This window comes from Vipera berus (assembly GCF_964194415.1).
Source record: "Vipera berus genome assembly, chromosome: 2".
Classification (NCBI taxonomy): Eukaryota; Metazoa; Chordata; class Lepidosauria; order Squamata; family Viperidae; genus Vipera; species Vipera berus.
In genome coordinates, this window is record NC_138203.1 from 188,407,330 (window position 1) to 188,429,847 (window position 22,518).

General features: G+C 35.6%; 1 protein-coding gene across 3 annotated transcripts in view; it reads right to left on the reverse strand.

Moving 5' to 3' along the window:
* Positions 1-22,518, reverse strand: part of LOC308662339 (rho GTPase-activating protein 7-like) — a 115,925-nt gene that overhangs the window by 19,160 nt on the left and 74,247 nt on the right. For all 3 annotated transcript variants that reach the window (XM_081318023.1, XM_081318022.1, XM_081318024.1), the window contains exons 2-9: positions 15,296-15,367; positions 12,904-12,985; positions 9,051-9,114; positions 6,220-7,595; positions 5,445-5,615; positions 3,929-4,091; positions 2,325-2,523; positions 639-855 (exon numbers count right to left, since the gene is read on the reverse strand). In XM_081318023.1, the coding sequence (XP_081174149.1) occupies positions 639-855; positions 2,325-2,523; positions 3,929-4,091; positions 5,445-5,615; positions 6,220-7,595; positions 9,051-9,114; positions 12,904-12,985; positions 15,296-15,367 (2,344 nt within the window). The remainder of the gene's footprint in view (positions 1-638; positions 856-2,324; positions 2,524-3,928; positions 4,092-5,444; positions 5,616-6,219; positions 7,596-9,050; positions 9,115-12,903; positions 12,986-15,295; positions 15,368-22,518) is intronic.

Genomic DNA, 22,518 nt, shown 5'->3' on the forward strand with positions numbered 1-22,518 from the left:
ATGCTTCTTGTCCCTACTGGCAGTAGCACCTGGAAGACACCTGACCTCTTTCAAAACCTCTGTGTCCTTTCCTAAATTTACATCCCTTATAATTGAATCACCAACCAGAAGGTGGCTTCTCTTTTTGGATGCCTTTCTGTTCTTGCATGACTGGTGTGTAATACCAGATTCACACTTCTCCCTGTCGAAAACAAGTTTTTCATCTTGGACCACGATCCCCTGCTTATTTGAGTTATTATCACAGATATCTTTACCTGTCTCCTTAATGTCCCTATTAAGGTCAGAAAGGGCACTGTATCTGTTGTGCAGGGACACAGCGAAAGCTTTGGGTTTATGGTTCACAGATCTCACCCTGCCAGATCCCACGGTTGTCCACACTGCCCTTCTCCTGCAGGATCTTTGTGGTAGAGGGGGCTGATAGCACGGAGGCTCAATAGGGTAGAAGGGCTGAACTGGACACCTAATTTCTGCCTGAAGAGCACAGATTACAGACCCTAGATAAATAATCTGTCCTTGTAGACTAGTGATTTGTTTACAGATAGGACAATTTCCAAGTTTGAAAAGGGTACTGCGAAAGACAGCTGCAAAAATATATTAGATATAGATATCATTGCTAACTATAATTTAATCAAAAATACCTTGAAGATGAAGAACTGTCTCTCCTCAAGGTGTTGAGGTGGAATAAAGATGGTGCCAGGCACACAGCTATATTGGTTGGAGTCATCTGATTTTTTTCCACATAGGTCACAACATCCCTAAGGAAGTACAACAGAATTTTCAGAGCTTCACGGTTTTCATCTGGGAGAAGAAGAATAGCAGCCTGGACAGAACAAAATTGCTGATCTTTTGGTATATCTAAAAAGAGGAAGGAAAAGAGGAATTAGATAGGTTATCTCTAAAAGCATTTCTTAAACAACATGCATATACTGTCTTAAAAAGAATTTGCCACCCAGGCCTAGTTTCCAGTTATGTGTAACTGTGTTCAAATTTAAATTCAGGAATACAGAGTATCCCAAAACTAATTGTAATAAGTTGAACTAAATGACGAATCATTAAGAATGTTTGCATTTCTAAGAAAAAAAATTGACCTATTCTGCCCGACTATAACTTGTCCCTTAGTTAGTACCAGTAGCAGTACCAATATGGCTACATTAAGAAAGCATAGGATGTTTCACTGATAAAATAATAATTTAAATGTCCGGAAATGAATTAATCAATTTAACAAATGTGTGTTATAGTTATTCAACAAATAACTATAGGTGGCTAACCCAAAATATATAAAAAATATATTTTTAAAAAAAATCATGAACCACCACCAAGTTGATTCAGATACTCTACAAGTACTTGACAACGCAAAACAAGATATCCATAGTAAGCTGCATTAATTTCTCAGAAACAACATCTAAAAAAAACCCACAGGTTTTTATAGTCTCCCCAAAAAACTCAGGAAGCCAACAGGATTGGGGCCATTCGAATCTCCATAAGGAGCTTGTTTTATAGGACAGAATCTGGAAAACGGACACCTCTTGGGTCCTATCGGATGATATTGTTTCAAAGAAAAATATAAGCAACCCAAATTGATTCCTAAAGCCTAACTTCATAAGCAGGGTCTCATGTTCAGCTATCTTTAGAACAGCACCCCTGGCAGTTTCTTGGAAGACAATACCCACATTCTGCCCATGCTCCAGAGTTATGGCTGGTGCTATACCCATAACTCAGCTGCACACATTTTAAAGAAGGGACTCTGCTCATTGGCCCCAACTTCACCCCAAATCATGAATGAAGCAAGTCTTATTACAGGCCTTCCTTACATTTAGCAGCAGCAGATGGAGACTATGACCACTGATGCTCTTGTGTCTTGTGGCTGAGCCTAGACAGCTAGAATTCAGTATTGGTACTGAGCACTGAGGCTGATTCCTCGAGAGTGAACCAACACGTATGTCACCATATTTGCCCATGCCCCCAGTATTACTATGAAGTCACTGCCTGGTCTCTTCTGCCTTATACATGACCATCCGCCAGTTAATGAAGTTCCATTCATACTAGATGACCAAAATAGCTGTCCAGTCTAGGCATCAATCAAGTTCTTATGCAAGCATTTGAACCCACAGTCTGGTTACCTAGCCTAATTACTCCTCCATCCAGTCACACACAGTACCAACCCCTGCCCCTCTTGCTCTTAATCTGGTTAGCTAGAGGGGGGTGGGAAATCTCCACTACCCTAGTCAAACCGAGTGAGCCAGAAACACCTCCTTCCCCATAACCTCCCCCAGAAATTACCCCTCCTCCATCTCTTACCCCAAAACAATAGAGCATCTACATACATTGATAGATGTGCAGGAAGGTTTCACACAGCTTGCTAGTGAATATAGGTTCTGGAAGATCTCGGAAATACTGCTTCAACATGTCTGCCACATCGAAGGCCGATTGACCCTCATAATTTATGTTATTCGGATTAAGTTCATTTATTTCTCTTAAGTAAAGGATCCTAGATTTAACACCAGATTTTCTGAAAAGACCAACCTAGAAAGCAGAATGTTTTAAAAGTTTCAATCCAAACAATTTCCATTTACTTGAATTCTGACTTAAAACTCATAAGTGGTTATACTGTATATTCATAAACCTAAGAGCTGTGCAGGACATCTGATCCAAGGATTTAAAAAGTGCTTTGGAGTATCTGAGGCAGGTGCATAGTATTTGGCCTGCAACACTTCAAATCAAATATGTCTTGCCCTTACTGAGATGTTTATTTAAATACATCTTTATCCCTAATGCATTCCACCTTGCCCCATAACTTTGGTATGTTTGATTTTTAACTCCCTGTAAACCGCCCTGAGTCCTCAGGGAAAGGGTGGTATATAAATGCAATAAAATAAATAAATAAATGAATCTTAATGTTTTGAGCAGGTAATCATTTTTCTCTGGAAAACAGGCTAAGATCAATCAGAATTTCTAGCACCATTTAAGCAATATATTTCCACTTCAACATACAAGTGCAGAAAAAAATTTCCCTGTTCCAGGCTGCAATGGTGCCACCATCAAAGATCACAGTATGATTTAATGTCTGTTTTTATACGAGAACATAGTGCCTGAACAGAGCTAATTACTATGCATTCATGATAAATACTTATGCATCAAAACATGAGTGGCATGTGTACAATGTACAACGTCTACTAACAATTACAATAAAGGAACAAACCTTGAGAGAGTGAGTTGGCCAGTGATGCATAATCATGATCAACCCCATAAAGCAACCTCATGCTCCAAACCCCAAATGAATGAAATATAGAGTTTAGATTTAGCAGAAAGGATATGGACTGGATTGGTAATGTAAAGATACGTTACTGGGGAAAAAGCATGATATAAATGAGATACTACTAGAGATTTTTCTTTAAAAAAAGATTTATGAAAAACAGGTCTGAAAGCTAACAAATGGGGCAGGCCCAAAGACAGACTTTGTCATCATACATGTGTCAAAGTTAATCATGGTTGAAGAGAATGTACCTATTTAAGTACCAATTCATTTAAGTACCAATTACATGCCAATAGAGCCAGTTTGGTCTAATGATTAAGGCATCAAGCTAGAAACTATGAGTTCAAGTTCCACCTTAGCCATGAATGCCAGCTGGGTAACTTTGGGCCAACCACACTCTCTCAGCTTAAACCACCTCACAGGATTGTTGTTGTGGGAATAATGCAGGAAGGTGTGTGGGATATGTTTGCTGCCTTGAGTTCTAGTAAAAATAAAGGTGAGATACAAATTAAATAAGCAGTAATAATAACAAAAAATAATTCTCAAGTTCTGAGAAATCAGTGCACTGGCCTTCTACTGGTGTGTGTGTGTGTGTGAGAGAGAGAGAGAGAGAGACAGACAGACAGACAGACAGAGAAATAGTGAAAGAAAGACCAACACATTTCATACTGGTACCTGGTCAAGAAAATGGTGTCTTAAGTAGTCCATAGCTTGGAATATGCTCCTTGGAAGGGGATGACTCGTTCTTTGAACATTTAACAATAATGGTACTCCAAATACATTTTTATCTTTATAATCAGGGACTTTTATTTTTCTAATTTGGAATTTCGGAATAGTCCTGAAAATATGGAAAAATTCATTAGCGGACAAGGGTGCTTGGTTGTACAGAGCTAAGTGCGCATAACCAGGTTTTTTAATTTGTTAACAGATATAACAGGTTAAAAAATCCTGAACTGACAAAACAGATATCAGAAGGGCATTACTTGCATTGGTTAATAAATTTCAACTTGACAGAGAAACAAGCTACCGTAGTTAGACATACAATGGGGGAAGAGGTTTTATTTACAATTTTTACCAAGTTTGGTTGAAATGTGTTTTTGTGTGTGTGTGTGTGTTTAAAGTGAACTTAATAACTGATATCTTTTTAACCAGAGTTTTTATCATTATTGCACTTCATGATAATGACAGATGAAAAACAATGTTTCCAGGCTCTTCTGCATTAGGATAGGAACAATCCTAATGCAGAATTGAGGCCCCCTTGTCAGTTCCAATTTGCGTTCAGTTTCAAAGCTTCTGAGCATCTCTTGATCAGTTTTTGGTAGCAAAATTATTGGTTTCAACAGTGTGATTCATACTAAAAACATGCTAACTAGTTCTGTTAAGCCTGCACAATGTTTGCACTTAATATATCCCATAATATTCCTTAAAATGTGCCAAAAAAGTGTAGCTCCTATTCATGACACCCCTGCATCAGTAGAAAGCCAAACATGTAAGAAAAATGGGAGGGCTCAGGCTGAAAAAATGGTTTTATTCCTCCTGCATTAGGCTGAAGATTCAGTAGCAAAGCGTGCATAAATTACCACAAACCAGCTGACCTCTAAATATCATTTCTTATACTTCTACTACTGTTTATATCTTTCTTCATCTATTTTAAATCTACACCAAAATATTCTGTAAAGTCTAAACTATTTTTAATTTAGATGCAGTACAGTAAATGGTTTGTATAAAATTCTACACCACTAACCTAAAGAGCTAGATCCTGTAACAATGGAATTAGATACTAGAAAGTAGGGCTGTGCTATGAGCCACACTGAAAATAGAGAAAACAGTTCAGAACACATGTGGCAGCTCCTTAAATTAATATTTTTTCTGGCATCATGTGGCAACCCTGCTAGAAAACAAGCAGCAGAGATGTGAGTAGACTTTGGGAATAACTTCAACTCAGCTACCTTTATTAAAATTGTTAAGATAAGCAATGTTGCTTGATGTTTTGCTTTCTACCAGAATATGCCAATTGGAGTGTTCTAGGTTCAGAACCAAACTGGAACATCAAGAACCACTTCTTGATCTAAAAGAGACACTTTAAGAAATGTACAAAGCACTCCTGCAAAAGTGGAACACTCTGGAACATTGTCCTTTTTGCCCATAATCACTCCTTTGCTGCTAAAACTCTTTATTTCTTTTAACTTACCAGTTCCATCCTTGTTTGCTAGATGGAGAGTATTTGTCCATTAAAGTAGTTAATTTTAACAGAGCAAGCTTTTGCATGCGGTTCAAACGAGTTGCTGATTGGCTGTCCATTTGTAGAGTAAGACTTTCAAACTGTGTGCCTTCTCTACTAGACCATGGTCTCCTCATATGCCTGAAAAACAAAAACAATAAAATTCTTTAGTATTAGTGCCATTTTCAGTACTTATTCTAGGTCTAAAGGTATATGACCCAATGAAAATTCTAAAAGTTTGAAAAATATCTCATAAGAATATATTATTATAGTCGATTGCACCATCAACCACATTGTTAAGACTGGATTTGGTATTTCTGTCCACCTATCAAGTGCTTCCCATCAACCTGAGTTAGGCAGATATTGTTGTTTAATAATACTAAAGACATATTCTCACAATATAAGGTGTTCTGAGTAAAGCTGCCTTTTGCAATTGACTGATGGAGAGTTTGTCAATATTGATCATGTTCAAGGAAAGCTCCAGATGCTTTGGAATTGCACCTAAGATATCTATTATTATTGGTATTAAGTCTGCTTCCTTTTGCCATTCATAACTTAAAATTAATAATTTGCCAATCATAATAAATTATACATCAAAACCTGAACCATTTCACATTTAGTTAAGTTGTCATTATTGAGCAATTAATCCAACTGCATTTAACATAGACTGCTTTAAGGGGTGACTGATTAACTTATTTATAACATATTTCATATTTTATTCTGATTCTTTGCAATTTCAACAAACCTGATGGAATGTGTTGTTATCATTCCTGTTCCTGTTCCTGTTCCCATTACATATGTCAGTTCCATTAGACCCTGTTCACCAACACGCCTGCAGCTGCCTTCACCATCAATATTTGGCAATTCTGCTAATTTTCCTTCTGAGTGCTTTTTAATTTCCAGATGGATTTCTTTAGGAGATGATGGGCATGGAGAAGTGGATTGGTTAGAGTAACTTGCAGAATCAGAGTCACCATCGTCAGATAATTTCTCTGTCCATTGGCTGACCAATTTCCTAAGTCCATTCACGTGCTCCATAACGCTGTCTAGTTCCGTAAAGACATCGTCATCATCAGTCTCTGCTGAATTTATTTTGTGAAGGTTTTCTGGTACATTGTCATATATACTCAGCCTGTTATCCATCAGTGGAGAGCTACATGACACTTCAGGCTCCTGAGAATTAATCTTATCCCTGCTTCTCTGGCATCCATGAAAACTCCCAGTTCTCCAGTTTACTGAGGTATTGTCTGTCGGTGTTAAGAGGCTATATGTAAGTGCTTTGGGGAAAGTCCCAGGCTTATGGCCTTGTGGTACCTGAAATACTTTGCTTTTGTGCAAACATATCTCACTGTTGAAGTTTTGCTCAGAAAAATCAGTCCATAAGGAAAGCTTGCTGGGATCAAACTCTTCAGCATACATTCCTCCTCTTTTACTGTGTCTCCTTACTTTGCTGACCGGGCTTGGGGTGCTCACAGTGCTACTGTCTCCAGACTGGCTGCTGCTGCTGCTACTACAGCTCTGGGGATAATAAGAAGGCTGTATCACCCGACTTACTGGTGCATCAGAAACGTCTATGCAATTTAAGCTTCTCAACTTTTCTTCGCTCAAACCCTCTAGGAGAATAGGCTCGCTAATGTTGAATTTGGTCTTCAAATGCATTTGTTTCTTACAGGTGCCACTTCTTAGGCGCAGCTTCTCCATTTTCTTTAAGAAACTGCTTCCTTTTTTATGGCATTGTTTATCCAAGTTCTTGTCCTCACTTGTCGTATTCAAGGTCTCAGTAAGAGAAGGAGAGCAACTGGAAACAGAGTCATGGGATGCCAATTTATTTGAGGAACAGGTTGAACAGCTTCTGCTGGTTTCAACATCCTCACAAATCTTGGGGAAATTGATTATATCGCTATCCCCACTGCTAGAACTATGAACTGAAGATTTGTCATGAATTTCTCCTTGTTCCGAAAATATAATATCGCCACTGCCGTTGCTTTTAAGTCTGATGCTATCAGGTCTTAGTGCACAGGAAACCTCTATATTTTCCAGATGGGACCACCTTTTGGTACCTTTCTCATAAGTCCATTTGTTACTTATTGCACAAGGTTCTTCATCTTCAGATTCATCACTCTTAAAGCAAACAAAGAAATTTAAAACATAATATCATATAGATAATCAAGAGCTGACAATAGCATTAAGTGTTCCATTTTCCAAAATAATGTTTCATTTTTTTTAAAGAAGGCTAATGGTAGAAGAGAAAAAATGGCAGTCCTACTCTTCTGTCTGTATAGCTCACTTATACACACACACACAGTTCTAGCAACTTAAGCAAATTCAGCTGTTTTTAATATTTGAGAACAGAATTGGGATATTTTATTTAAGTAGGCAATATCTCCTTTTTGCAACACTCAAACAAATGTGTCCAGCCTAAACATTGCCTCATAAGTAAAAGAGTTTAAAATCAAGATAACCTTTAATGAACTTCTGGGAATTCTTTCTGGGAATTCAACAGTTAAACATTACATAAATTTAGTAATTTATTTATTATCTACTCTGTTTAAAGAACTGATATGCCCACCTAATTGATACAATGATCCTAGGCAGCTCTCAACAACTAATATAAACATGAATCATAACAAAACCACCCTTCCCACGAGGCACTACATCAATGAGTGCCTTGACTCAATCTCCATCCTAGCCCACCATTTTGGGGAAGAGCCATATCTTTATGGTCTTCCATGAAGTTAAAAGAGATGATTTTTCAATTTAACTTTACATATGCAATAAATGAGCTGGTAGAATCATGTAATACTGCAGATATAAATTTTTTAACACACAAAAAAAATATCTTGTATATAAAAAAATGCTTTGGTGAAAAAAAATCTAGCCCAATCTTCTTTTTAACTATGTCCGTTTTAGCTTAAAAATATAGTAAGTCAGAATATTATATCTCAAAACATTCTCACTTCATTTAACATCATGAATGTCATGGAGGGAATAGGGTGTACAGATGGTATTCAGGATAAAATATCATTTCCAACTGAGTATATGTCAGACTATGCTTATAATTGAAAATTAATACCAGCAGGAAAGCAGGCATTGTAGTAAATAATATGTTGAAAAAGAAATTTCTCAGTATAAGACTATGTCAAGTATTCAGTTAGTCATGGAGACAATCAGTTGCCGCAGGGTGGCTTCTTCCATTCAGCCTTTGAATCATCTCCTGCTAAGTTTGAGGGTGATTTGTTTTTTAAAGATTTCTCATATCACCTGCTTATAACCATTGGTTTCTTTAATGCTGGTCATCTGTACATGAGAAAATCCAGAAAGACAAATGTAAAGTATTGGAGATGATTTTAGGCTCATTTGTCTGGTTAATAAGGATAAAAGTGATGAGTAGGAGACATGATGGACCATAATCAAGCCAGTGATGGACTCTGCCAGAGATAGGAACCAGCTAATACAACAGTCTCATTCATAACTAACTACAAGCAAAGGTTGGCATGTAGTCCTGAGGCAAACACAACCTTGCATACCAATGTCTTTCACTTTATGGTAAACATTTTTTATGAATCATAAACATACCCGCTTTCTTGGCTTACTTATTTCCACCTTCATTTCTGCATACTTATTCAAGGTATTTAACCGTCTGGGGAAAACAAAGAGAGACAAAAAAGTTCTATAATTCTGGTTGCCTTCCATTCTTAAATTAACAGAATATGGCACACATTATAAAGAAAATAATCTTTTTGTTGTTTTTTTCTGTGCTGTTCCACGAAGGATAGTATCTCAGTTTGTTTGCTTCTTAATGTTTTTAAAAACTCATACAAAGAAATAAACATCAAAGATATTGAATTTTAGGGAAAAGATTGTGGTTTGAAGTCTTCCATCCAATACATAACGGATTACAGCTATTTTTCAGTATCGTTCTTATCTGCATTTTAAATATATAACAAATGAAAACATAAGGCACAATTTACACATTCTTTGGTGAAGTGTTATAGTCCTGTGAACGATATCCAGAATTTATTTCACCAGCAAAAGCGTCCCTCAGTCACATTCCATTCAGACACAAAGGAACACAATCCTCACAGCAAGATAGTCTCACCTCCTTCATTATGCCATCATAATTCTATTCCATATGAGTTAGTGGGGGGGGGATAGGGGGAGTTCTGTAATACAGATTTTCAGGCTTTTCATTAGAGTATAAGAACATAGGAATCTTCAAGCATAGTATCTTTTTCTTTTAGTCTAGTGAACTTTTTCCACTGGATTAAAAACTTCCCCTTAACTTTTAAATTGTGAACCACTTACTGTCTATTCAAGTGAAAAAAAATATTCTCTATATGACATATTAGCAGTAATTAATGAATTATCTTTTCATTCTGTTCAGTAAATGGGGAAAAAATTAAAACAGTTCCAGACTCCAAAAAAGTGTGGCATTTTCCCATAATTGCTAAATCTCAGGTCCATGCTATAGACAAACAAACATTTACCACACTCTTATCTTTTCATTTTTGTACAAGGAAAGATATATAGTAATACTATATGGATCTCAATAATAAATACATTTATGTCTAATTACTGATCACATCTGTTATATAGCATTCCCCTGAAAAACTATGATGTGCTTCATATTTTTAGGAAAGCCATTAAAACTTGGCTGTTCCATAAAAAGATCTCAGGGATTAAATGTTTTTACTGTTGTTCCTTCTCATGTTGGACAGACTATTTCTTTAATCTAATTGATACCCACCCCCCATGTACATGTAATCCTCCTTTAATGATCACTTGTTCAATGACCACTTTAAGTTACGGCAGCATTGAAAACATTTATGACAGTCCTCCTGGTTGCGACTATCATGCAATCGCAATTCAGGTGCCTTGCAAACAGCTTGCAATTACACCAGTCACAGCATCCCACCATCATATGATCACTATTTTGTGACTTTCACTGCTGGCTTCTTACAAGTCAATAGGGGAAAACAGTAGGAAGTCACAAATAGCAATATTATACTTAATGACTGGGCTGGATTCACTTAATGATGGGAATTGGAACTGCTGCAATTGCCATCATAACTCAATACAGTCACACGATGTCATACTTTTACAACCACATTGCTTTGTGATGGAGTTGCCAGTCCCAATAACCATCATTAAGTGAAGATGATCTCTATATGTGTTTTTGGTTATTTTTTAAAACATTTGTAATTTAACATTTGCTATCTTATTTCAAATCTGATTTTCAAAGGTTGAATATATACAAAACATTCAAAATCAGAATGGTTAATAATTACAGTGGCAGATAAGTACAGTGAATGGAATGGAAATGTTGGCAGCTCATACCAGGATCTCTTTAGAATTCACTTTTAATCTTCACATTCATTTTAAAGGAAATCTGCTACATATAGCCTTGTGGCAATATATATATGGATGAAGTAGTTTAAAATATTATTGTGCAATTTGTTTGCAATTTAAGCAATTATTCTTGAACTCCCCTGAGGTATAGTTGGTAGTTGTGTAATATATGGGAGGGTTGTTGCTTTCCAAAAGGAAAAAAAAATAATGTAATTATAATATGTATGTATAATGTTTCAACTGTTCTGGCAATATTTCAGCACCATTTAACCACCTGCAGCATTTTAATCAAGTTCTTTCCAGAAAAATTCTAATGGCTGATTTTGAGATGATACTTCAGTTGACGTTTGGGTATGAATATTCCTAAACATTAGCAACCCTTAAATATTAGAGGTGGCAGGATGAAACATCATAAAGTATCCAATGGACAAGGAGTTTGAGATGAAACAAGTTGGCCCCCTGCTCAGTTGAGTGATATTCTCACATGCTTTTTCCATGGAGGAACTGGAGCAAAAAATATTGACACCCTGATATTTGTCTCTTTAGAAAATAATCTTGGATGATTTGACTTCTTAGCCATGTTTCATCTGAAAAACTAACGAGATCTTGTGAGGAAATCTTTTAGTGGCCAGATGCCACACTTTGTGGGTTTTTTGAGTGGGGGGGGGGAGAGAAAAGAGAAAGAGAGAGAGAAACAGAAAAGCCAAGGCCGTATTAAAGGGAGCAATGGGAAGTGGGTGGAATTATGTCACACACATGGGCAAAGTCAAAATTGTCTCTTTTTATTTCTTGTGGGCAGAATTTTTTATTTGTTTTTATCATAACGCTATAGCATTATGATAAGCCTACATTAAGGCTTATATTTCAGTTTCATTAAGTTTACATCTCCAAATTGTAGGAAACCATACCAAGAATGTTCACTATCTGCAGTTGGGGATGGCTTTGGGACCTACCCCAAAAAGTAAAATAGGAACTATACAGAAAACTGGGTCCTTGGTTTTCTTACTTCACAATTATCATTTGCAACCTGAAGACAGCCTGCAGATACTAAACTATTGGTAAAATGGCAATCCCTCCATTACCTGACAATCTTCCATTTTCTAGTAGTAATATGGTATTTAAAAATAAGTGCACTTAGAATAGATTTGGTCTCAAGCTTGATGATAGGAAAAGTGACAGTTGATCCAGAGGAGAAAGCATATTATCTACATCAAAGATGCACAGTGTGGGATATCAGACCTATATGAGTTTGAATGAGACGCCTGAGAGACCCAAGGACAAATTTTGAAGTGGGTCTCCCTGGTCCTAACTCCAATAAATGCACAATATACTACACAGACTGTAAATGAGAAGTTACTATGTCCTAGGCCCACTTGCTATTTTTGGTGTCCAGCTTCTGGCATGCTACTCAAAAGTGAAATGTACTTCTTGGCCTATATAAACTTGTGCATCACTCTGACCTGAAGCCTCTTATCTTCAGTACTGGTAAAAAAAAAAATCTAAGCATTGCATCCTAGATTTTGAAATTTCATATATGGTGGAAAATTTATGAGCACCCATCAATTGATTTATTTCTGATGTATACCCTGAAATATTTGACAAAATGACTTAAGTCCAGTTCAAAAAATTGGTGACACTACCAAAATTCTTCCACATTATTGTCAGGCTCATATTTGGACAATGCTAAACTTTGCACAGATCAGAAATTAGCAAGATTTCATTGTATTTTGCAAATTGTACTGATAGACCATGTACTGGAATCACCAAACTTATTTTTTTCTAGATGTTACGTACTTGATGCATTAAAAAAAAATCACAGTTTGTCTGCTTCAAGGCAACTCTGTAATTGTTTTTTTTCTTACAAAAGTCCACTGAAGCCATATGTCCTGAAATTGGAATACATAAATTGCTTACAAGAACAATACATATTCCTCCAGACATCTAAACAGGAACAAAATAAGACACAAGATATTAGTCACGGCCCACTGACTTCATTAAGAGCTTCACTTAATTAAAGCCTTAGGTTATCAGTTCTAGACATCTATTACTAAGCCAAAGGGAGATTCAGACCAAGGTTTACCTGTAGAGAGATTCTATTTCATCTTGATCTAAAAATTCATGATCTTTCCTCACAGTTTTGATGTCAACTGGAAACTCCATATCTGAAAAACATGTTCCAAATACTATGCTTTCACTTTCATTTAATATTTCAAAAGCTAGGAAAATAACAACACAACTTAAAAAAATAAGTCTCTGGAAAGCAATAAACAAATTTATAAATCAGGACACAATACCTGCATGTGAGAATTTTAGAGTATTTTACTGTCATAGACACTAAATTGATGTTGAATCTAATTACGGCGGCAAGACTTTTAGTAGCGCAATATTGGAAGAAGGAGGAACTGCCGACTATAGAAGAGTGGACTTTGAAAGTTTCTAACTTGGCGGAAATGGCAAAGATTTCAGCATATTTGAAAGAACAATCGCAACAGAGATATATTGTGGAATGGAGAAGATGGATTGAATATATTCAGAATAAATATGGGACTAAAAAGTTTCATTTAGCATTTGAATAAGTAGTGGTTTTATATGATGTATAATTAGTTATTTGTTATTTGTTAGCAATATGATGACTATAAAGAGTTAAAGTGCGACAGAATTTAATGTTTTACTTTTGGGTTGTTAGCATATTTTAGCTTATGTTTGTAATATTATACCCTGTATTCAGCTCTGGGAAGTCGGGGAGGGGGGTGGGGTGGGTAGGGGTGGGGTGGGGAGAGGGGAGGGAGAGGAGGGGTTTTTTCTTTTTTTGTTTCTTTTTTCTATCTTAAAAATGTATTGTAAAACTTTTCAATAAAAAAAGAGAATTTTAGAGTATATTAACCAGGAAAAAACTACAAATCATGAATGTCTATGCAGAAATACATTTTAAGAATTAGAAATTCAAAAGACCTACTCAGCAATGCATTCTACAAGATAGACCCAAAATAATGCCTAACTCGCTTTATAAACATTCTTCCCCTATAATCTTTGTAAAGTCTAACATTCATTTTTTTATAGAACTACAAGTTTGTTTATTATCTAATTTCTCAGGAATTGCACCAACCTCTAGCCTGATTTTCCTGCGTCATTCCTCTGAACTTGATTTTTTCAACTTGAATTATCTATTATATTCATTGCTCTGATTGCATTACTATCCTTGTCTCTGTTGATACTGAATCTTTAAAAATATGCCCAGGAAGGCTTTAAGTTAAGGAGAAAGCCAGAGTACTAACTCTGAGAAGTCTACTCACCTATAGTTGTTCAATTTTTACAAGGTGATAGCTTGAACAAAGTTATTTGAGAACAAAGGCTGGGTCTTAGTTGTGTCATATGTAAAGTAAAAGGTAAAGGCAAAGGTTCCCCCGCACATGCGTGCTAATCATTTCCAACTCTAGGGGCCGGTGCTCATCTCCATTTCAAAGCTGAAGAGCCAGCGCTTGTCCGAGGACGTCTCCGTGGTCATGTGGCTGGCATGACTAGACGCCAAAGGCGCACGGAACACTATTACCTTCCCACCGTAGTGGTCCCTATTTTTCTACTTGCATTTTTACGTGCTTTCAAACTGCTAGGTTGGCAGAAGCTGGGACGAGTACCTATTGTCTAATAAACAAATTAGTATCCTGTATCTTCTGCAATATGAGGTTGATGAGGATAATAGGAAGAATTCTTGCTTCTTTCTAAATCAGTAATTGTATTTATCTACCCGAAAGAAGACCTCAGAAAAGAAGAAACTTAACTTTTCCTGACACCCCCTCTCAGTAATTTTAAAATAAGTAGTTACCAATGTGGTCATTTGGCTGTTAATTTGTTTTTTGAAAAGATAAAATGAAAAGCCCCTTCATTTTCTTCAAAACTTTTTTAATGAGACCATGAATTCTGACACTAAAGGTGTGCGTTACACTTATTCTTGCATTCTTTATCAGACAGACCTTTGTTACTATCTTTTGGCAGCCTGGCTAAAGTTTACATAATATAAAATATTCCTTCTAGATTGCAATTTATTTATTTATTCATTTATTTGATTTATATACCGCCCTTCTTACGACACTGGTAGGGAGATGTTTCCTTTCATAAGACTGTATTGCTATATCATATTTACAGGAAGTAGCACTTTAAATGGGAGGGGATATTACAGACAAAATTCCCCACAACACTACTTTATTAATATTACTCAAGTTTATAGATAACAACTCTTTGCCTGCTTTGTTTACTTTCCTATACTAGTAGAACTGGCATAAATGACTTTATATTTGTTGGCATTTGTTTACCAAAGATCATGCATCAAATATGGGTAAAGATTTGCTATGCATAGAAAGAGCTTAGATTTGTTCCTGCATTTATTCTTGCAAATCATTATAATTATTTTACAATTATATATAAAATAGCATACAGTATATAATTATTTCTTATTGCAAGCACTGTAGCAATACCTGCAAACATCTGAGCATACTGGGGAAAACCAGCAGCCTTCAGCCAATCACAGGCTTCCTTGGCTTCAATTTCTGAAAGAAAGAGTCAGAAAATCACTTTAAAGACTTATACTGCGATATTAGGGAAGAAAAACTACCGTCATTAAGTCCTACTACTAACTTAGAATCAATCTGCTTGTTTTGGTATTTTCCCCACAATAAACCCTAACCTCAAACAAGTTCCTGCAATATATTACTCTTCATAGATTCATTGTAGACCTATGAAGGTGACCCCAACACAGAGTGGAAGCATTTGAATATTTAATTGCCTCTAATAACACAATAGCTTCCGTAATGCAAAGCATATCATATCAAACTCAACCAGCAAAAAACATAATAAAAAAGAACATTTTTTAGATATCTTGGCACACTAATTCTTTGATGAACAGTATATTTATCTTTAAATAGTTCATTTTGAAGAAATAATTGCTTCCATTATCCTCCACCTATTTCTAAGCATTTTAGTTACACAAGTCTCCATCCATACTTAGTATTTAGTTAGTTATTAATTACAACCAAATGACAACTAGTCATTTGGTAGTAATTAATAGAAACCATGCAGCTACAATAGTGTAACATCCTCACAGAAAAAAGGGGGAAGTGGAATTCTGAAAACTACAGAACATTCACAGATGCCTTCAAAATGCAAGCATATTTCTAGGATGGTATATAGTCTCATCATCTCTAAAATGAAAAAGTTATTGGGTCCCTTATGAAAACAGTTCTTTTCTCTAACCTAGTTTATGTTATACCTCTAGTACAAGTTGAATTATCAAGGTATTCAGGGTTGAAGGCTTCAGTGCAAATTCTGACAGTTAAGGAGGAAGGACACAACTTTGTTGCCCCTATTCACACCAGAATCACAAAGAGAATGCACCCTTATTGTACATGACCCTTATTGTACCCTTTCTGCAACATGATCAGCACACAGTTGTCAAATCAGAGAAAGCTATGTTGACAAATTATTTGCAATTTTCACTTTGCATTGTACATGTTAGTTTCCTAATTCACTCTCCAGTTAATCCAGCTGTACACATTTAATTGTTTAAGTACGTAATTCCAAATCAAAGCATATAAGCAAAGCACAATGTGGATTAACAATTTAATTATAAGGTAAGCAGGCTCTATAAAAGGTGTTCATGTTTATATTTAGGAGTACAACTTAAAATGCACCAACATCAATAACGAGATTCCATGTATAACTTTGAATGTAATTCATTGGCTTCAGCATGATATGAGGTGTAAATCAAATCAACGAATTTTCAAATCCAGATTTATGTCTTCATGTGTCACCCAAATGTAAGTAATTGCCATTTATTCAAAAACATGTTTAAATACACCTCATCCAAAGGCAATATTAGACAGTGGTTGAATGTTAGCGGTTTCCAATTATAAAACCTAGCAATGCTAGATTATAGTTGATGATCTCTTTTTTTTCCAGGGTTGGGGGGGGGGGGTAAATAAAAGTGTGTGATAGTTACTAGATGAATGCAAAGTCCACCTTCAAACTCTGTGTATTGCCTGCAAACTTTGTCCATTATAATTTTTGTAATATTTTATTAATTTTCTAATTTTACATTTAAGTATTTAAAAAGCAACATGATGGCTGGCTTAATCAATAATTCAATAGCGTACAAAAATCTTAAGTACAAATCTCAAACTACCACATCAAATATTTCCTCTCTTTTTCCCTTAATATCTACTGTCTCATATTTGAAATAGCATTATTACTACAATAGATTTTTAGCATACATTATCGTAGTTACTTTTACATTCAATCTTTATAGACAATCAATGTTCTGTTATTAGTTTTTCCCAATTTTTAGTTTCCCATCAATATTTAAATTTAACGTTTGATATTTATAATTTCCAAATTTTAGGTAACCAAAATTTCCTTTATCTCAATTCATATCAATATTCAAGATACACATCTTATCTATTTGAGTATATTCTATTTCCCACCATCTTGCATCATGTAGTTAATAATACAATATAACATTCTTTTCAACTAATTTCCAAATGTCTTAAATTTAATGACCAAAATTTCCCTTATTTCAACATCAAATATTTCCTCTTTTTCCCTTAATATCTACTGTCTCATGTTTAACCTAATACAGTTCTTATCATATCAACTAAGTAAAAACATGCTTATTACATTTATCAATAATTTTTAGCTTACACATATCTTAATTATGTTACATTCAATCTTTATAGACAATCAATATCCTATTTATTTTCCCCAATTTTTAATTTTCTATCAATATTCAAATTTAACTTTTAATATTTACACTTCCAAGTTTTAAGTGACCCAAGTTTTTTTTATCTCAATTCACAACAAAATCTAGTATTCAAAATACATATATGGTCTATTTGAGTATACTCTATTTTAATTAGTAATATAAAATCTTCTCTAATAAATCAAAACCCCAATTTTCTTCAGCCTTATTCTAGCTTTCTTCCTTTGCCAGCTCGCCTTCCATGTCAGTGTTTATAACTGCAAACTTCGTCCATTGCTCTTTGGAGCAAGAGTTGTGTATATTATCAGATAACCAGGAGACCATTTACATATTCAATCTGTTCAAAAGTAGAAGCAGAAATATCAAAGGAGCCCTAATAAAAAACTAGGAACACTAGTTTATTACTATCACAAATGGAAGACAGATCAGAATGAGTGCAGAACCATACCCCAGCCTCCATAATCAGGAACTGAAAGTAGGTACAAGTGTTAAGGATAAAGTATTAAATAACTTCATTATCAACCTAAGATTCAGGCAAGAAACCACAAAATGATCTGCTAAAAGTTACTAGAGCTGAGCTCCAGAAGAAGTTAAACATCTGGGATAGATTTATAGGAAATGGAGTAGACAGCTCTAGCCTGCTGCATCCATCTCAGCTCAAAGTCCTCCGCAAAACATTAGTCCTGATCTTTCATTCTAAACCTCTGCTGACCTAAAATCATGACACTTCAGCAGCCATACCAAAGGAGGAAGAAGGGGGGAAGACGAGGAGGAAGTAATTGTTGCCTTTTTCATAACTTACATAGAACATGGTAGTCAGCCAAGGAAGAAAGGAAGAAGAAAGACTAGATTCAATGTATCAACAGACCCAGGCTTAACTCAAGAGTGACCTTTGTCATTACATCCTTAGCCACAAAAAAAGTGACTGCAGTTATTTCTCAGTTCAATAATTTGGCTGTTTTGGATGATGGGTGGCAAAATCTTGGAAATGCTTTACCATTCAATCCACCTTATTTTCCCTCATATTCAGCAGTTAGAAAATGATATTTTTATGAATTATATTAGTTGATTGGTTTAAATACTGTTTTTATTGGGGAAAAAACCCCTGTGAATTAATCTTCTCAGTCCCAACCAAAAAAAAAGCTGCACCACGTTCAGGAAAGAACGTTAAGCTGACTTTGTAATAATGCCGCTTGGTCCCTAATAAGCAGGCATATACATAGAATGAAGGCTACTGCTAAAGCTTGTAAGCCGCCCTGAGTCTTCGGAGAAGGGCGGGATATAAATGGAATTAAAATAAATAAAAATAAAAATAAATAATTATTTTTATTATCACCCTCTCCCCTTCTCAACCTGTTTGAACTTTGACCTGATATAAATAATTTTGGAAGAAATTTCATCATTTCTCAAAGCCAAAAAAATTACAAGCTCTTTAAACAAATATTTTTGGAGTAAGAATCCAAAAATCCTTAATGATGTCCCTGAAATATGCTCATAGTAGCTGAAGTTTCCTGCAGATTTTATCCTATCCTATTTTGTTTGTTTGTTTTTAAGTTTTCTAGATGCTTCTTTTTCCAGTTGTACATATGGCAGGGCACAGTTTGCAATAGTTTTTTCTCAATCTGCTTGCAGTCTGGAGATTGAGCTAGATTGATTTTCAGATCTATCCAGTGTGAATCAGGCTATTTCTAAACCCTGTAAGTGAGCCAAGCAGATTTTGCCCTCACTTGGCAGGCATAAATAGTTATCATTGTACATCACCGCTTTGTGGCAGTAATTTTTAGAAAGATACCTTTTCAGTTTTTAACCAGAACTCTGAAATCCCTGTTTAACATTTGTTCTCAATATAGCCATCTATCCATACTCTGTGATCTCTTTCATCCCTTAGAGATAAAAGAAACTTCATACTGACAGCTTATGTGTGAAAATAAACCAATGAACAACACACCCATCTCAAATATCATAGGAATTATTTGTGTAAAAACTCTTGCATATTGCATTAACACTGAGAGAAAAGAAGGGTCAGATTGGTCAATGAAGACATCTTCATTGATTAATTTAAGTTTTTTTCCTCTTAGTGTTCATGCAATGTGTAAGTATTTTTTATTGATAGCCTTGTATTCAATTAATCCTTACAGCTTTCATCAGCAGAATGGAAAAAGGAAATTACATCTAGACCTTTATTACAATTCCTTCCTAAGGTTTGAGGTATTTCCCCCAAAACACTTGGGAGAAGCGTGGACTGAAAACATCAGTGAAAGAAAGAAAATTGTGTGTGCCCCTTACTCCCTATAAAGTAGTTTGGACTTAAGAGATCACTTTCTGAGGTCACCTAAAGAACATCTGTGGATAAGGAACCTTAATGCCTTTACCACACTACTTAGGTTTTGTCTCCTGAAAAGCTGGTTTATCTTATTCTTCAATAAATTATTCTAACACATTTTCCTATAAATTAGACTTTTTATTTCCCAAATTTGATTAAATAACAGTCACTCAAAAAACTCCCCAAGCTTTTAAAGTATTTTACATGATTAGCATTATATGGTGCCAAATTCCAAAGAATTATGATTCCCCTTGTCTTTGCATATAATACACATTTCCTGACTTTCTAAACATTTGAACAGTTGAAAGTTTCCATTTCCTGCTGATTTCATTATTCAAAGATTAAAGATCCAATTTATTGAAAAAATCACTGTTAGATCCTTTTCAGAAATCATGTAAATATGCACTGTGAATCTTGCCCAATTTTGAATTACACTGAAAAACAGTAGTAAAAGCTTTATAACATCATTATAAAGATGCCTCTGACTCAGACCAATATGCACTTGAGAAAAGTTAAAACTGTGCCAAGGAGCAATATCAAATATGTGCCTTCTTTTAGTAATAATTTGCACTGTAAACTAGACAATAAAAAGTTAATAATCTAGGTTATGGAATCGTAACCTAGCACATACCCCCTGTGGTCAATAAAATGAAAATTTATGGATTGTAACCATACTCAATATGAATTAAAAGGAGAAACAGATATAAGTCAGAATATTTTTGCAGACAAAAAATAATTATTGTCAACTGACCGATATATTTAAATCTGTTAGCTCTGATTTCTTTTTCTTTTTTTACTATTTTACCTTTTTATTACTACATTTTACTGAACTGTAGTACAACTTAAAATTTTGTTATAGTCAATACCTTGGTACCATTGTTTTAACTGGTAATCTAAATTTGACATTAATTTCTAAGATAGTGGTGATGAATATATAGCCAATTAGCTATTATATAACTTCCAATCTTAGATGCATATGGTCATAAGCCACATCAGAAAATATTCTCAAAGAAATATGCAGGAATTTCATAATTATATCTAATGCATATTTGTCAGACAAAATTTCTTACAGCCAAATTAATGTGTGTTTAGCAAGTTACATTCAAATTCCTTTACAAAAACAGAACCAATGATGCTTCTTTTCTCTCAGTAGTATTTTCATAGTCTTTACAAAATCAACTAGATCTGCTAGGAGTGATTTTGTAAAGACTATTAAAGTACTACTAAGAGAAGAGCAGATCAATGGGAAGTTATTTCCAATCAGATATATGTAAGATTGTTATTGTTTGTTGCATCTAGACATCAAGCTCAATAAAAAGGGATTATGATACCTTTTCCTCTACTACTGTAGAGCCTTGGTGGAGCAGTGGGCTAATGCCTCCTTAAGTAACACCAGCTGCCTGCAATTAGTGCAGGTTCGAGTCCCACCAGGCTCAAGGTTGACTCAGCCTTCCATCCTTCCGAGGGAGGTAAAATGAGGACCCAGATTGTTGGGGGCAATTAAGCTGACTTTGTAATAATGCCGCTTGGGGGGGGGGTGAAAGCCCTAATAAGCAGGCATATACATAGAATGAAGGCTATTGCTAAGCACATTTGATTTGTGCTTAGATTGTAAGCCGCCCCGAGTCTTTGGAGAAGGGCGGGATATAAATGGGATTAAATATATATATATATATATATTTGTCCTGATACATGTAACTGTGGGCGCGCCTGACCTATGGAACCATTTACCGGTTGAGCTCCGGATGGCTCCCGACCTTCGCTCCTTCCGACGCGATCTAAAAACATATCTATTTAAGCAATCCGGTCTGGTCTGACGGGTTTAATTTTAATTGTGGTTTTAACTTATCTTCTACATTTGGGCAGTAGGGCTTAATTTATTTTCAATTTTCTGTATTTGTGCATTTTGACATTTATGTCACTGTTCACCGCCCTGAGTCCTTAGGGAGAAGGGTGGTATACAAATCAAATAAATAAATAAATAAAATAAATAAACTGTGGTTCTCCATTTTACCTGGAATAGCCCTATTGGAGCAGCAAAATAAAAAGACTGACAGTATTCAACAATGTCTGCAGGATTTACAGCTGTCATAAAACCATTAACTTTTTTGTCTTATTGCTCCTTTTGTCTTTAAAATCTTAACCCCGTTGTTTTCCCCACCACTATCCCCCAGGCCTCCAGAATCACAATCAACAAGCACTGGGTTTCCTTGGCAGTTGTATTAGACAAAAGCCAAGCACTGGAATTCACAATCCCCCTAAGGAGTAGCTACGTGCCTTCAGCAACTGCATTGACAAACATTTTAGACAACCTTCTGTTTTAAGACTGTCTGCTGACTGGGCCAGAAGCTGGGAAATAAATAAGGCCAACACAGGTCATATTATGGCTCAGAGTTTTCCCACTCTGTGGGAAAGATGCTTGTCAACAGGCATATAGGGCTCAATGTACGAAACAATAAAGCTCAATGTGCAAGAGACCTGTACTACCAGCAGTGCTTTTTTTGTATGAGAAAATGGTGCACATGTCATACAACCCACCTTGCCTACCCTACAAGGTTCCATCCAAAAAAAGGTGCCGGAACTCCGTTCTGAGCGTTCTATGAGAAAAAAAGCCCTGACTACCA